Consider the following 16,160-nt stretch of genomic DNA (forward strand, 5'->3'; position numbering starts at 1 on the left):
TCATTTTAATGTGTTATATGGGTTAGCTCTCTCATGGAAAATATCTCAGGAAATTCTAGAATTTCACAAGTTATCTTTATGAAAAAACACAAAAAAAAGTTATTTGCAGGACGAAACTTATCATAATATTATCAGTTTTTTAAATCATGGTTCTACCTTTTGGCTACACGTCTATTTTTTGTCTTATAGTCAAATGGGGCCACTTACTATACTATAGTATTCTATACTATACAGCCAATCAAATATAGTATTGAGTGCTAATATTCTATTCTACTGTTCTTATACTGCATTCATCACCATTGTATCAGAGTGACTTCCAGTAGTTTATTAAGTAATGTGACTAATATATGGCACACGTTTATTCAACAAATTGCAATTTCTTTTTGGAGAAGCATGCAACATGAGGACATGAATACAGTGATTCATGAACTCCACATTTTTGCCGAGTGTTTTAGATTAGGGCTTCTCAAACTTCATTGCTCCACAACCCCTTTCTGACAACAAAAATTACTACACAACCTCAGCACAGGGGACTGAAGCCAGAGCCTGCCCATGCCCTGCCACCTCGGGTAGGGGGACAAACCCAATACCCAAGAGCTTCAGCCCCAGGCAGGAGGGCCTGTAACCTGAGCCCCATCACCCAGGGCTGAAGTCCTTGGGCTTCAGCCCTAAGCAGTGGGGCTCAGGCTTCAGCTTCTGCTCCAGCAAGTCTAAAGCCACGCCTGGCAACCCCACTAAAACAGGGTCATGACCCACTTTGGGGTCTTGACCCACAGTTTGAGAACCATTGATCTAGATATAATTTTATCACAAAAAGGTACAGCATTCAGTTTTAGGGGATTTCTTCCAGTCACTAATAAAAACATTTCATTTATTCAAAAAGGGAATTTCATTTGATAGACTTATTCTGCTACTAAATACACTCCAGTAACTAGGATTTTTTTCATGTAAAATCTTCCATGAAGGCTGCAGCATAGTTTCTAAAACCATGGAATGAATGCAACTAAACTGCACATAAAGTTGCACTTTTCCTATCTCCCAAGAGTCTATGATCAAAGACACCTTAAACATTAAGCTTTTTCTTAATAGTCTGGAAATCATAACGCTAACAGAAATACCTTTCATTATTTTTAAAAATTCTATTCTTAATGTTGTCTCAAGATTATTTTTTTTAAATTTGTTATCCCTTTCATTTTCTGTCTCCTCATTTGTGTTGAAAATAGATATGTATCATATATAAAAAGTAAGTATTTATCAATGGGTGTCATTTGCGTGCAAAGGAAGGCATGTTAGATTCTAAATGATACAGCGCAGCTGCTGTAGCACTACAGTATAGGCACTACCTACACCAACGGCTGGGCTTCTCCCAGTGCTGTAGGTAATCCACCGCCCTGAGAGGCTAGGTAATGGAAGAATTCTGTCAACCTAGCGCTGTCTACACTGGGGGTTACATCAGTATAGCTTTGTCTCTGAGGGGTGTGGATTTTTTCACATAGCTATACCGAAGTTAATTCCTTGTGTACGAGGTGGACTCAAATCCTTGAATGATGTGGAAGCTTGCATCCATATCTGAACTTTGCAGTTTGTTCCCAGCTCTAATGGAAATGCTGCCTAAGACATTTGAATATTCTAACAAATAGCATTTCCTTACCTGAAATGTAGCGAGTTGTTGACTTGGTTCAGGATATAGTGTCACTGCAATGCTTAGGGCTACAACATGGGACACTGCAGAAAGGATGCTGATGATGACAGCATCTCTCATCCCAAAGGGTAACATGGTATAAACTGTGAAGATTATGAACAGGAAGAATGGCACCTTCAAAAAGAAAAAGGGGAAACCTGTTATTAGGTGCCAGCAGAGCAAGAGGGGAAACAAGCATTCTGACTTTGACATTTCAATGGAACAATTAAAATCACAAGGAGTGTAGCGTTCATAAAAGCTTTGAGGAAACTGGATAAAGTTATAATATGAATGTAGCCAAACCAGTTGCTTAAAGAGGACACTTGACCCTTAATTTGTCTCATTCTCCTTTGGTAAAGTAGCAGATATACTGCAGACATTATAACCACAGACATGACATGACACAACTTACATCTGAATTATGTACCAAGAACAGTCCAAAGCAAGGATGGAGCTATCTCCTTTAATTTTAAATTTCACAAGTGCTTTAAGTTCTCATTATAATGTTAATATCAAGAGCTTGCGTGTGTTTATTTGCTTGATATTTTATTGACCCTAAAATCAAATAATCCTTCATGGAGTTGATACAACAGAGTAATCACTACTGCATATAAACATACATTTGAAGGTACAGTTAAAGAGTTAACAAATGTCCATTGGCCCACTAAAGCCTAATGGTTCAGAAAGTGCTATTAAAGTCTACCATTAAATCCATATTTATGGACTTTTATTGTAGCCTATGGTACCTATATATAAGGCCTCATAATACTTGAGTCAAATACTGTGACAGACACACTGCAAGACTGCCCACTCAGCTCTGCTGCTTCATTTCAATCCCAGCTTCCTGCTGTTTCCAGACATCAGCCTCCTTTGGGGAGATTCTCACCCATGGCAAATGCTAAATACCATATGATGGTTTTGTAATATGGACAAATGGAGACCAGATAAGAAAACACACAAGCTTCACTTGTGACCAAAGTCACATCGGAAGGTTAAACGCAAAAAAATCCTGTTCCAGCTGACTCCTATAATATGCTCTTCACATTAAAAAAAAAAAAAAAAAAAAAAGTCAAAGCATCAGCTCACATTATGTCTTGCAACATTTAAAGAAACAAAGCCAGATCTTTGTTTAGTTATAGGAGTGAAAAAAAAACAACCCTGAACAAGCAACATCATTTTCCCTATGTCTAAGGTGAGACTTTTTTCCCCCCATAAATTTTGTATTAAAATTTCACTACTAAGTAGAATGATTTTGAAGGCCAAATTTCACCAGACGGAATTTAAGCAATAAACCTGGGGATCTATGGCTTTATACTATACATGCTGCTACCTTTAACTGTTGTATAGCTGCAATAGCTGAAGTCTGCAGTCAACATATCACTGTGCTGGCCAGCAGTCAGAGTGGAAATCCATTCTGATTGTCTAGTAGATAATTTCTAATTTTCATTATTCAGAAAAGGATGGACAGAATGGGAAGGGTCAGTATAATTAGAAAAAAAGTAATTTTTCTTTTTTTAAAAACTGTTCCACTTATGCTATCAGAGCTTAGGAGGAGTTTCCTACAGGTTATGACTTTTTGGCTTCATAAAATTGTCAGTTTTCTGGTCAGAGATACCAAGTAATCAACTCCAGCCGCACCCAGCAATGCCAGGATGCGTCATTAGTCTTCATTGTTCACTTCACCCTCTCTACTTGATTTGAAAACACTTTCACTAGGCACACCCAGCTATAGAGGTCTTAAAAAAATACTTGAACGCCACTTTGTAATCAGGATCCTAATCAGCACCCTATCAAAACACTGAAAATTATTAAAGAAATAATTTACTTATAAGGTACATTCATGACAAGTAATATTTTTATTTGGGTAATTTAAATTAAAAGCCTAAGGCCAAGATCTTATAAAGACTTCGGCATATGCTTAATTTTGCACACTGTGTGGAGTAGTCCCAGTGAAGTCAATGTGATGATGCTGAACTTCAAGCAGTGTACGCACGTAAGTCTTTGCAGGATCAGGGACAGACGGAGTTAACAAAAAGTGTTATCCTATAATCCAATATAACTAGTTTGGGGAAGAAGTAAACTTAAAACAAATGGAATAAACAGTACATAATTAAAATTTTAAGAACAAATATATACTGATTACTACTTCTAAATGTAAGTGCATCAAACAGGAAATACATACCTGTTCCCATGCATAGAATGATGGGGTAGCTCCCCTTCCAAAAACTGACACACATCCTATGGTCAGGAAGCAGATCCAAATCAAAATCCCAAATAATTTCAGCCATCTCCGAAATAAGGATTCAATGCATACAAGCAAGTACATGACTGCAAATATTACAAGAGCAGTACATACTGTAATAATGAAAGCAAGATGATGATGTGGTACCGGCTAAAAGCAAAACAAAAGTGTTATATTAGTACTGAACTTTCCTTTTAATAAGCACAAAACCTAATTGTGTGTCTAATGTCACCCATGCAGCTATGATGTCACTATATTAGAGATAAAAAGCTATTCCTACAGCAATGTCTATTCAGATGTACTTTCTGTCATATTATATGTGGGACCATGCATGTTTTCAGAATCCCAAGAACAGGAAAATCCCTATTCAAATTAAAAGAAAAAACACCCCAACTTCTTTCTGCAATTTCACCTGCTAATATTGGGGAATGCCATCCATTACATTAATATTTTTTATTAATATCTAATACAGAGCACAGTTTTCTATTAAATTATGTTAAAAGTAAAGAAAATTGTTAAGTCATTACTACTGTTCTTTGTAAGAACAACAAGGGAGGGAGAGCGTGATTAGCAAAATTCAGGATGAACTTCCCTCTAGAAGTACCACAAATCACGTGTACACAGTCTAGGTCCTCAGTTCTGAACACCTGATTCAATCTGCACTTGAAGAGGAGTGTAAAAAAGTGACAGGGAGGATTTACCAGCCCTTTTATAACCATCTTTACAATCAGCCCCTTTTCCTTTTTACCACCTGTGAATTTGAGTCTTTGGTTCTACTTAAGAAAAGCAGACACTCCTTCCAAACCCTACGTCTATTTCCTTCATTAGCCAGCAAATGATTCTGGTAGCCTGTTCACATATAGATTTTGGCACAATATATTTTTCCTAACCCCCACAAGTAGTAATTTCCTAAACCTGGATCTGTCACATAGCAAAGTGATCCCACACCCGGCTAACTTCACAATTTTACTGTTTCCGTCCCAAAGGAGTTTCCATAATAGTTTTTTCCAAATAATTAAACTCTAAAAACTGCCGCCTACAAAATCCATCACAAGATTTCATAACCAAGGAACCCATATGTTATTTCATCTTTTAGCTTGCTGTACTTTAAAAAACATTCATATTTTTGAATCTGAAGTTAGAATTCACACACACACACACACACACAAAATGCTGGTAACTCCATGGACACAACTATCACTAACCTGAAGTAAGGGTTACACTATTCTAACCCAATGAAACTTTTACCCAGTGAGTTTCTGTGAGCTTTGATACAAGTTCCTTCTTACCTTACACAATGTACAGTACAAACCAAGAAACAAGGTTATACTCACTTGGTAGAGAAAGAATATTATAATTAGTGTAATACAGAAAGTAATTGCAATGAAGAGCAGCAGGAGAAGAAGCGGGTGCTGCTGGCTTGTGTAGCGGTACTTCTCATAAAGTGGATCTGTTATCTTGCAGTCTTCATTTTCATTAAAGAAGTATTTGCCCTTAGCTGGCATTTTATTCCAGTTTGACTTTGACTTCTCTCTCAGTTCCCAGTGATGACAACAAAGCAAAAATAAATCTGTCCTTCTTTGAAGAGCACTTCTGTCTTCTAAGGTAGCCCTTGGTTCTGACTTGCCTGACCACACTGAGTGACTCACATTCTGCACTTGCACTTCTCCTCATGAGCTTAAAGTTCAGATCTCAATATAAATGAAAGGGAAGAGCCCTCCTCTGCAGAGCCACATCCTATCCTTCAACAGCTCCATGCAAGTTTTTTCTAAATTGATTGATACTTGTGCTGCTGCTGTCGAGGTTTTATTTTGCTACAATCATTTTAACTCCATTCCACAAGCTGTCAGGAATTCCCTCCCAGTGCTGTTTCATGGAATAAACTCTGTGGAGAGAAAGCATGATTAAAAATTGGGCTTCAGTTAAGTGGATGCATTTTTGTCTGAGAAAAGTATATTCTTCAACCTCACTGTAAATAAGCTTTAACAATGGGACAAAAAATATTCCTTGGCCATGAGAATGAGGCATAACAGTACTTTCTGTTTAACATAACATACAAACTCTAAAGCAGTGGTTTTCAAATGGTGACCCATGGAGCACTTGCTAAAGCTGGACATATTGCACTGGCTCACCTTTTCCTAGCTGTTGAAACACTTAAAAGAGCTAAAAATATATTAAATACTTTTCTAATGTTACATTTTCACATGAGCAATTGGGGCAGTTGCCACAGGCACATTATGCAGTTGTGAATGGCCGGGGGAGATGGTCCAAGCAATCAAAAATGGCAAGAGAGGTGACGAACATATGTAAAAGTTTGCTACCCCTCCCCCACCTCTGATAAAAGCTTAATTCCAGTCTAATCTTGAAACTGACTGTAAATATAAACATGCAGAATCCTTCTGAGATTGAAACAGGCAGAATAAATTGAGCAGTGCAATGGAATACTACTTATGCATATTTAATATTTTGATAGGCTAACAGATTTGACTTTGATGTTCAGTTGCAAAAGGATTTTAACTATATAACAGAATCATGTTCATGGTCATACTAAAAATGAGGAACATAATATATTCATGTTCAAAAACTGGCTGTTTAAAGCCAAACAATGTCTGAATTCTCCTCTGTACCCCAAATTATTGTTCCCCACCCAAAACTAACAAAACAGGTCCTTCCAAGGATCAGATTAATAATTTTCCAAAAACTCTCTCATGATTTCTTTGCAGAGAGTTGCCCCATTTTACAAGTCTGCATGACATGTATTTAAAGATGTGGGCATAAATCACAGTACATCACTTAGATAGCAGAAAGAGCACAAATAAGTAAAGCACACAATCCCTTTGGGCTGGATTTTGCTATCCTTACAATAAGTGATACCTTACTCCTCTAACAGTCCCAGTGAAATAGATTTAGCAGCTTGTGGAGCAAGCAACTACTCAATATAAGTGTGATGGTCCTTTGAAAACAGTACTTTAAAATATTCCTAATCAGTGCTAAGAACTGATTTCAGTTCTTGTTAATTGAAGGATCCAATCCTGCATTCTGACTCAGGCAAAATTCTCTGGAACCTTAAATATGTAATAGTTTATTCAGACTGAAGCAGCTTTGTTTCTTCTTGTTAAAAGCAACAGGCCATACTAGATCATCAGTTTTTAAGGATAACTCCCCTGAATCAATGGAAATTTCTGCCTAAAACTGACAGTATGATATGGCCCAATGCATACAGACAATTCTGTTTTTACTCACAATATCTTGTTGGCATTCCATTTATTTTGCAACATAATAAAAAACCCTAATTTAAATTTTCTTTAAATTAAATTTACCTCCTTAAAAATATGAAACAAAAAATAAAATAGGAAAATAAAGTTCAGGCTCTCAAAACCAAAACCTATTACATTAATATTTAAAGCACAGATTTGTTTAAAAACAGAAACCAAAAAACTATAGCTCCTAGTTCTTTCAAATCTAACTTATACTATTTCTATGGCAACAGCCATGTTAAGGTAACAATGAATATTAAGGGATAAGTTACACTGTTAACTAGTAATGACTGATGATTATCAAATAGCAGCTTGAATATAGTTCATTTAATGACAGGGGAGACGTTTTTAAAAAGAGCCAGTGAAGTGTGAAAAACTGGATTTCAAAAAATGTTTTATTAGGACTTGATAAAATAATTACAGCTTCCTTACTTCCTTACTAGATTACCATCACCATGGAGTTCTAATCTTGGCTTTTCTCCCAAAAGGTATGGCCTGATAACAAGAAAACTTGCCGAAAAGCCAACTTAGATCAGTTACTCTCAAGCAACACAGTGGACACATGGCAACTGGAGATGGTGCTGGGGCTTTTTTCTTTTTTTAAAATCATACCAAATGATTTAGACAACACCAGTATAACCAAATTCTAGAACGTTACCCACTGGAAAATTAACAAGTGAATTTTCCAGACATTAGCCTCAGGTGAAAGCAGAAGGCCCAATCCTGCAATTGTAGCAAGTATGAAACTCCCATTTACAAACACCTTGAGTGCTTGCCCACAACATTCTGTAAATCTGCATTACTTACAAAACAAGAGACAAGGTAGAACAGAATATATTGGATTGTGAATTGTTGCTGAATAAAAGAAAAAGAAGTGATTCCTATCAAACATCATAAAACAACAACAACGTTTATACACACACTTTGCAAACGAAAGGAAGTCATTTTTAAGAAAAAATAAATGTAATTTATTAACTGTAATTGTCAAAACCTGGTTTACCATAAGGGACAAGTTTTAAAAAGCCTCCTGCACTTTACCTGTGAAATTAGTAACCTCACAGATACCCATTTGCATATACACATTGGTCCATTTGCAAGTTCTGTAGCTGTAGTTTAGAAGGCATCTTTCAAAATCAAACTGAAAGGGGGCAGGAAGAGATTTTGTATATATGCACATGATGCCACATATCACTTTCTCACAGTAGTAATATAAATTTGTAAATGCACGTCTACTTTTCGTTGAGCTACCAAATACATACTGATAACACAACTAGTTTTGAGACTAAACTGATATGGGTAATTCAACACTGAGTCTTGTGCCTTGCCCCTGCCCTCCTTTGGAATTGTCAAAAAAATGACAATTTATCAGGTCAAATATTTTGAAATATGGTAACAGATTTTTCTCAACGCAAGAGTAGATACAAGTACATTTGTGAGTCACACAATTGTTAGAAATGCAATATACATTTACTCCAATATGCCTTCTCCAACAATAGTTTATACTGCATTTCTCAGTGGAAGATGACAATTCCTATAATGGAGCTGACAGAAATTTCCCATACAACGTGTTCTGAACTGCTAATGATCAGTTTATGATCTGAAGCTTGAGTACAGATAGCCCTGGTTGTTTTTAACGCCTGCTAGCATACTGCAGATACTATTTGTATTCATGTGCCTCTAAACCCCACCCCACCCCCTTTAAAAAAAAAATCTGCTTGGTTACATGCTTTGATAAAATGGGCTCTGAACAGTGAACATGACTGAGAGATTGTACACACTGTGAAAAAGTTCTATCATTTTTACATTTTCTTCTCTCTCTTCTAATATTAAGCAGCTAATGTCAACTTTTCTACAAACAGAGATCTGTTAAAATTTCCAGTATAAGTCTGATGATTCAGAACACTACAGCTGGCGTGGAATGAACAGTATTATTAACACATACTCACTACAGGTACATGCAATAAATTAGTTTTACTGAACAGACAGATTGTGGAATTGGGGCTGTAAAGTACTATCAGAATAAGCAGTTTTATTGTACAATAATTACAGTAATTACTGCAGTGTCTGAGGAAACAGTACACAAACACTGCTGTAATGACCCATACATAATCCTTTATAGGTACCACTCTAGTCAGAGTGGCTTGTATTTCACACTAAATTTTGAGAGAGGTTTCTCCCATTCACAGATGTTGAATTTGTGCAGTTAATTACAGTGAACACTTAGATTCTACTCAACAAAAATAAAAGTAATGAGTTGTTGATCTAGCATTATTCATCCCATTTTCAGCCCTGACACTAGGAAATTACCTACATATCATGTCATGGCTACTTACAATAATCCTTCTTAAAGCCCATAAAAAAAATCCACCTGGATACTCCACATTTTCAAAGTTCTGATTATGTTTCTTTGCTGGGCAATTCATCAGTCTTCCTATATTTTCAGCTTATGATTCTTTTCTCGAACTTACTGAGCCAGGAAACAACATGGACAACAGCTTTTCCCACTCAATGGGACTTCAGCATAAGCTTGAAGTTAAGCACATGCTTAAATGCTTTGCTGATCAAAGGCCTAATTGCCACCTTTGCGCATCCTCCTGTCACATACGTTCATACACACACACAATTATCTAGTAAATTATACTTACAGATTCAAAGACTTTAAAGGCCAGAAGGGACCATCAGATCATATAATTTGACCTCATGTATATTACAGAGCTTTAAATCTCACTGCGTTACCACTCGATTGAGCCCAATGACTAGCGTTTGGCTAAAGTATAACTTCTAGAAAGGCATCCAGTCTTTATTTGAAGGCATCCAGGTCAACTATCCAACATTTCCCTGGGTAGTTTGTTCCAATGGTTCATCACCCTCACTGTTAAAAATCTGCCTTGTGAATTTCCCTGGCTTCAGCTTCCAGCTAGTCATTCTTGTTCTGTCTTTCTCCACTAGATTAAAGAGCCATTTAGTAGTGGGAATTTTCTCCCTGTGAAAGTACTTATATACTGTCATCAAGACACCTCTCAATCTGCTGTTTGATAAACTAAACTGCTTGAACTCTTTAAGCCCCTCACTGTAAGGCATTTTCCTCCAGTCCTTAAATTATTGTTGTGGCTCTTTTCTTTATCCTCTCCAATTTTTCAATCCTCTTTTTAAGAACTGTGCACGCAGTATTCCTTTATTGGTCTCACCAGTGGCACACAAAAAGGTAAAATCACCTCTCTACTCCCACTCACTACACCCTTTTTGTTTATACATCCTAAGATGTTCGTGTATTAGCCCCTCTGCCACAGCATCAATTTGAGAGCTCATGTTACAAACTTTCATTTTTCCAGCCATGGTTGCTGCAGGACATGAACCTGGGACCTGTGTCACAGTAAAATATTCACATATAACCAACCTCTCCACAGCACCCCTGGCTGTTTGACTTGTAATCAAACCCAAGCACCACTGCAGTTGAAGTGCCAAATCCTGACCACCAGACGATCGAGGAGAAGTCATGTTGCTATGGGTGTCCCATAACTCCATTACAAGAGCAGCAGCTGATAGAAAAGCTGTATTTAAATTGGTTAGACAGGAGCAGGAATAATTGGTTACTAACCTCTAGGTTAATACATATCTATAAAAAGCAGAGTAGGGAGGGTTAGGAGTCGCACCACAAAACAGTGCAAGAGAATCTTTACAGACCAGTGACAGCAACTTGGCCAAGACCTGTGTGTGCTCTGTAGTCAACTGGATACACCAGTTAGTGTAGTGACTAGTTAGGCCAAGTAAAGAAACTAGACCACTGAGATTATAGCACATAACGGTTGCCCAGACAGTGAAAGGAAAAGAAAGACTCCCTTTACAAGATGACAAGATTCTTTCCAGTCCAGAACAGAAGAGCAAAGCTTGCTACACCCATAGAACCTGCTCCCATTTAAGTTAGTGGGGGCAGGATTGGGCCCAGAGTCTACAATGGGAACCAATACGAGGCTAAATTTTTAATGGAAACCAGTTTGCTTCAACTAGCACCATACTAGAGAGACAATGTAGATGAGGTTATATCTTTTATTGAACCAACTTCTGATGGTGAGAGAGACAAGTTTTCGAGCCATATAGAGCTCTTTTTCAAGTCTGGGAAAGATATTCTGGGCGTCACAGCTAACATGCAAAATAGCACAGATTGTTTAGCATAAGTAGGCAGCACATAGTCTATGGGCTCTGTGCGGCTCAAAAGCTTCTCTCTCTCACCAACAGAAGTTTGTCCAATAAAAGATATAACCCACCTCATCTCTCTAATATCCTTAGATTGACACAGCAACAAGTACACTGAATAGAGCCACAGTGAACACATAAAGGAGGAATCTTGTGCGTGTAGTTCCCCTGATTTTTTTAAGGTTCCATTTGTAGGATGTTCACCTAAGTTCTTAAAAGGAAACTCTTTTCCTCTCTTTTCATATTTTAAAACATCAGTCTTTGTAATCTGTAATCTTTGTATCTCACTCGGTATGGAGGTTTGATTATTCCTGACTGACATACATTGTCACTCACCGGGGAGGTCTACAATACCACCTACGTTGATCTAACTTATGCTGCTCAGGGTGTGAAAAGCCACCCTCCACTCTACCCCCCGAGCAAGGCAAGTTGCAGCAACCTAAGCGCTGTGGACACCAGCGCTATGTCGGTGGGAGATGCTTTCCCGCCAACATCACTTCCGCCTCTTGCAGAGGTGGAGTAATTATGTCACTCTCCCATCAGCATAGAGTGTCTTCACCAGAAGCACTATAGCTGTGCCACTGTAACGCTTCTAGCGTAGACCTGCCCATAAAGTCAGAATAACCAACACAAACTTTGTAGTGTCTCCATGTTACAAAGACAGAGCGGTGTGTTGCAACAAATGAAAAGGTAAAACTATAACTAAGCTGCTGGGTACGGACTGAATCGCATTTGTTCTCAGATTTATTAAAACCATCTATAGTGCTTCATGTCATCACACAATTTTTCTTAAGACTGGGCCTGGACTCGCCAGTCACAGAATGGACTGACTACCCTGCAGAATGCCTTGTAGAGCATGAGTAGAAAAAGTTATGGACAGACCAACAGAAACGTGAAATTGAGGACAATACTCAGCAAGTCATTTTCTGAAATGAAAAGAGGCCTCTTTACTCATCTTAAATGAGCTGCAAGAAATATATGAAAATGTGAGTCATTTCACAGGGAAAATTGGCATGGGACACATACCACGCAGATCAATTTATTTATCAATGCAAAAGCAGAAAGTTTGGCTGAGACAAGAGGAGAGTCAATTTATGGTGTGATAACATGATTTAGGAGTTTGACTGATGTGCCTCCAAAGCAGCAAGAACTCTTACTCCTTGTCTCTCTTCAGCCTGGCGAAAATCAGAGGTGAACAAAATGCTCAGTATAGAACGTATTAACAGCTAACAATTTATTACTGAACGACACTTGTACTGCACGTAGCAGCCACCTCTCATAATATTGCTGAGCTACTGAACAGAGTGCTTCCCCCCCTCCCCGAAGCCTTATTTTCCAAGACAGTCTAATATTTCATTAAGTGGATCAGTACAGTGTTTCAGATAGATTCAGATGTGTGCTGAGCTGATCATCAATTTGTTGCACCAAATTTCACACACCAAACATTCTTCCTAGCTAGCATGACTAACCCTGAAAGGACTCATGTGGTTCTTGACCCTCTCTGACCCCTTACTCACTCTAGCAAGAAAACATTTAGGGTGGGTTTCAGCCACCTCCAACAGTGAATTGCCCTGCCTTGCGTGTATATAATATGGTCGGCATCAATGAAGCAGACTATACAAAGTGGATGAAACCCTGGCCTTGCTGAAATCAATGAGATTAGGATTATATTCAGTACCTTAAAATATCAATTTATGTATCTGGTCAGCCATCCTGAGCTCTCTCTAGTTTTCTCTGACCCTAGAATTATTACTTCCCTCACACAACATCAAGGGTGAACTCCCTGGGATTTGAGGTTTCTCAAGGAGCCTCTCGATCTATTGTTTTGAGACTAACAAAGATGAGTTCACATTCTGTGCAAGCCAATATTCTAAAACAATAATTGAATGGGCTCAATCCAAGTCCCCTGGCTATTTTCACAAGGGGACAGGAGAGGATGGCCATCCACCAATTTCCCCTTTGTCCTTTTCTCTAGATGCCTGAGAGACCCCAAAAGGGCTTGGGCTCCCCACTTATCAGACATATCTGAGGTCAGGAGCAGTGGCTGGTGGTCTACTCTCCCCAGTCTCCATTATCTTCTGGGGGCAGGCAAACTACCCACTTCTCATTCACATCTTGTTTGGGAGTGAGTGGGAGGCCCACCATTTCCCCACACACACCCCCCAAATCCAGCAGCAGAAGGCTTATTGAAAACCCTTTTCCCAGTCTCCCTGCACTGTCACTTTAAGCACTATATACATGCATACTTCATGGGGCACTGAGCTAAGGGAAAACTCCAGAATCTCTGCCTTCACATAGTGCCCAAAAAGGGACAGCAGGAATGGAAGGAGTATTTAAGGTGCTGTCATATCAGGAGTTGGGTGGCTCCCTACCCCAGAAGAGCCTACCCTTGGATTGTGGCAGCAGTAAGGATCCTCATAAGCTCCTCCCAAAACAAAACATGCAGGGCAGGCCAAGACAGAGAGCGAGGTTTGGTGGGTGGAAAATCGAGTAAGAACAGGCAGGAGCAGAATGCTCTTAGGGACAGGGACCCTGACTTCTTTCCTTGTGTCTGTAGAGCATGTGGCATTTTCCAGGTGCTACCTCCAATTCTATAATAAATGATCGTGAAGAGACCTGGTGGTCAGGGGCACCACCATATTACCTCTCTTCCCCTGGCAATGAAGCAGAGTGTGCAGGTGGGTCAAGACTCCTCCAAGGAGTGTGCAGGCTCCTCCTTCGCAGAGGAGCTGGGTATGAGGGGGTATTCCTTCCCTCCATAAGGCAGTTCTCTCCACAGACAAGGGAAGGGTTACGAGCTCCCTACCTGAGCTGTACGCACAGGACAGGTATTGGCCAAACTAACTCCCTTCAGAGTGGGAGACTGAAAAGGCTTCTGTTTTGATCTTCGTTTTGAAGTCACTGAATGGTTTGTGTGCATGCTCGTGGTAACTGCCTGGGTAATCACACATGTACTTCTGTGCACACATTGTTTCATCTTGGCCTGGGCCTTTACCTGCTAAGAATTTGTTCTCACTCACCCAAAGCCATTCTGTTTGTGTTCTAAAAGCTAATCTGTGAAATCTCATCTTTGAAAGATGAAAATAAATCCAGATAACAAGAACCAAAGTAAAGCAGGATTCATTGCCCTATTTTTTTCAATAGCTGCAAGACAAAAGAAAGCAGAACCAGTTTGTCCATTTATAGCTCCCATAGTTTCAAAAGGGAAACAGTATGGTTTTAAATTTCCATTCCTCCTTTCTTTTGTTTTGCCCAAATGTAATTACTACAATGTTTCTGAAACATCTTTAGTAATTTCTATTTATTTCCATAATAAAGGTTATCATCTACTATAATTACTCACAAGCAGATGTTAAAGCAAAAGAAACCCAGGAATCCATACAGGCAGTAATAAAATTACTTGAAAAGGAACATCAATACATGAACTGTGAACCTCAGGAAAAAGTAACCATCTAGAAGCTATTAAAACCCACAGCTGAATCAGTTTATGAAAATTTATTTTTGCAATACAGAATTTGTTTTAGTAGCAGCTCATCACAGAAGGCAACAATTGTGTTAAAAAGACTTCACATCAGGATGTGCTCCTTCTTTTAGGGCTAGCATTTGCACCTCATCCTGCAGTTACCTCAACCCTTAGTAATCATATCCAAAATTGCATAGTGAGGAATACCTATTTTGTATTTCGTGGCTTACCTGCTATCAGGAGTGCAGACAAGCAGCTTTCTAAGTTAACCTGCTTCATGCACTGCTTCAGAATGGTTACCTATGTGACACTTCACGATCACGTATGAAGCAAACCTAATTACTCATTAGAGAAGGCATTCCTAGGAAACTCAGTATTTCTATTTACCTTCCATTTTCCTACACATTAAGAGCATATTCATCTCCTCGTACCACCTTTTAAAATAAATACCAAGTACTACAAAATATTTGTGTGTCTTATAATTAAACTTAATATTTCACAAGTAAGCAGAAGTGTAGACAAAACATGTGTAGTTGAGACCACCATTGCCTGTGAGTAAAAGGACAGGATGAAACAACATGTGACACTTTCCACATTCTTAAGAAATGTGTTTAAATTTTAAGAACCACAACTGTGAGACTACTAAATGCTTTACAAGTAAACATTCAAACTTAATATAACTTGGTTTTGTAGATATTCACAGTTGTAATTCTAACAAATTGTTTAGCTCAAGACCCTTTTCACCATATACCTCTTAAAACTGGAAGTATTCAAATTTATATATAGTGTTAATTGAAAATTGCTCCTTTAGCAACTAGCAGAAACAGAGAACTACAAGCTGTAGAAATAAAATTAAAAATAGCTAAGAAAAAAAATACTGTACTCTGTCCTATGAATATTTTGTAAGCATTTATACAGCAAATCTAAAACATTCATGAGTTTGTAGTACTCAAATAGATAAAAGATATCGGTTTTTATTACGTCCTTACCCTACTAGGTGCTATTAACATCTACCCTTTACATACCAGAGGTTCAATGATGAGTGAAATGATTTTTTGTATACATATACATAGTAGTTTATACAAAATGTTGTGATCATTCCAGATGACAGCAGCTATATAAATATATATGTTGTATCAACCAGGCAAGGTACTAACAAACTTCAACAGGACTTTATTTTTAAAGTGGAAACCTATTTTAATTGGGAGAGTTCAGTTTGTCTACATTTGCATTTGGACCTATTGAGCTTGAGGCCTGCTTTGCTGATACAGTTTAGTACAGACTGCAGGTTATCGTCATGCTCCTCAGTAGTATTTCCAAATA

At 38.3% G+C, this 16,160-nt stretch overlaps 1 protein-coding gene across 1 annotated transcript in view; it reads right to left on the minus strand.

Annotated features, from left to right (window-relative positions):
• Positions 1-16,160, minus strand: part of ADCY7 (adenylate cyclase 7) — a 119,478-nt gene that overhangs the window by 56,269 nt on the left and 47,049 nt on the right. The window contains 3 exon segments of the mRNA XM_030582267.1: positions 1,652-1,816; positions 3,864-4,073; positions 5,258-5,808. Coding sequence (XP_030438127.1) covers positions 1,652-1,816; positions 3,864-4,073; positions 5,258-5,428 — 546 coding nt within the window. The 5' untranslated portion in view covers positions 5,429-5,808.

Source organism: Gopherus evgoodei, chromosome 12 (assembly GCF_007399415.2).
Source record: "Gopherus evgoodei ecotype Sinaloan lineage chromosome 12, rGopEvg1_v1.p, whole genome shotgun sequence".
Taxonomy (NCBI): domain Eukaryota; kingdom Metazoa; phylum Chordata; order Testudines; family Testudinidae; genus Gopherus; species Gopherus evgoodei.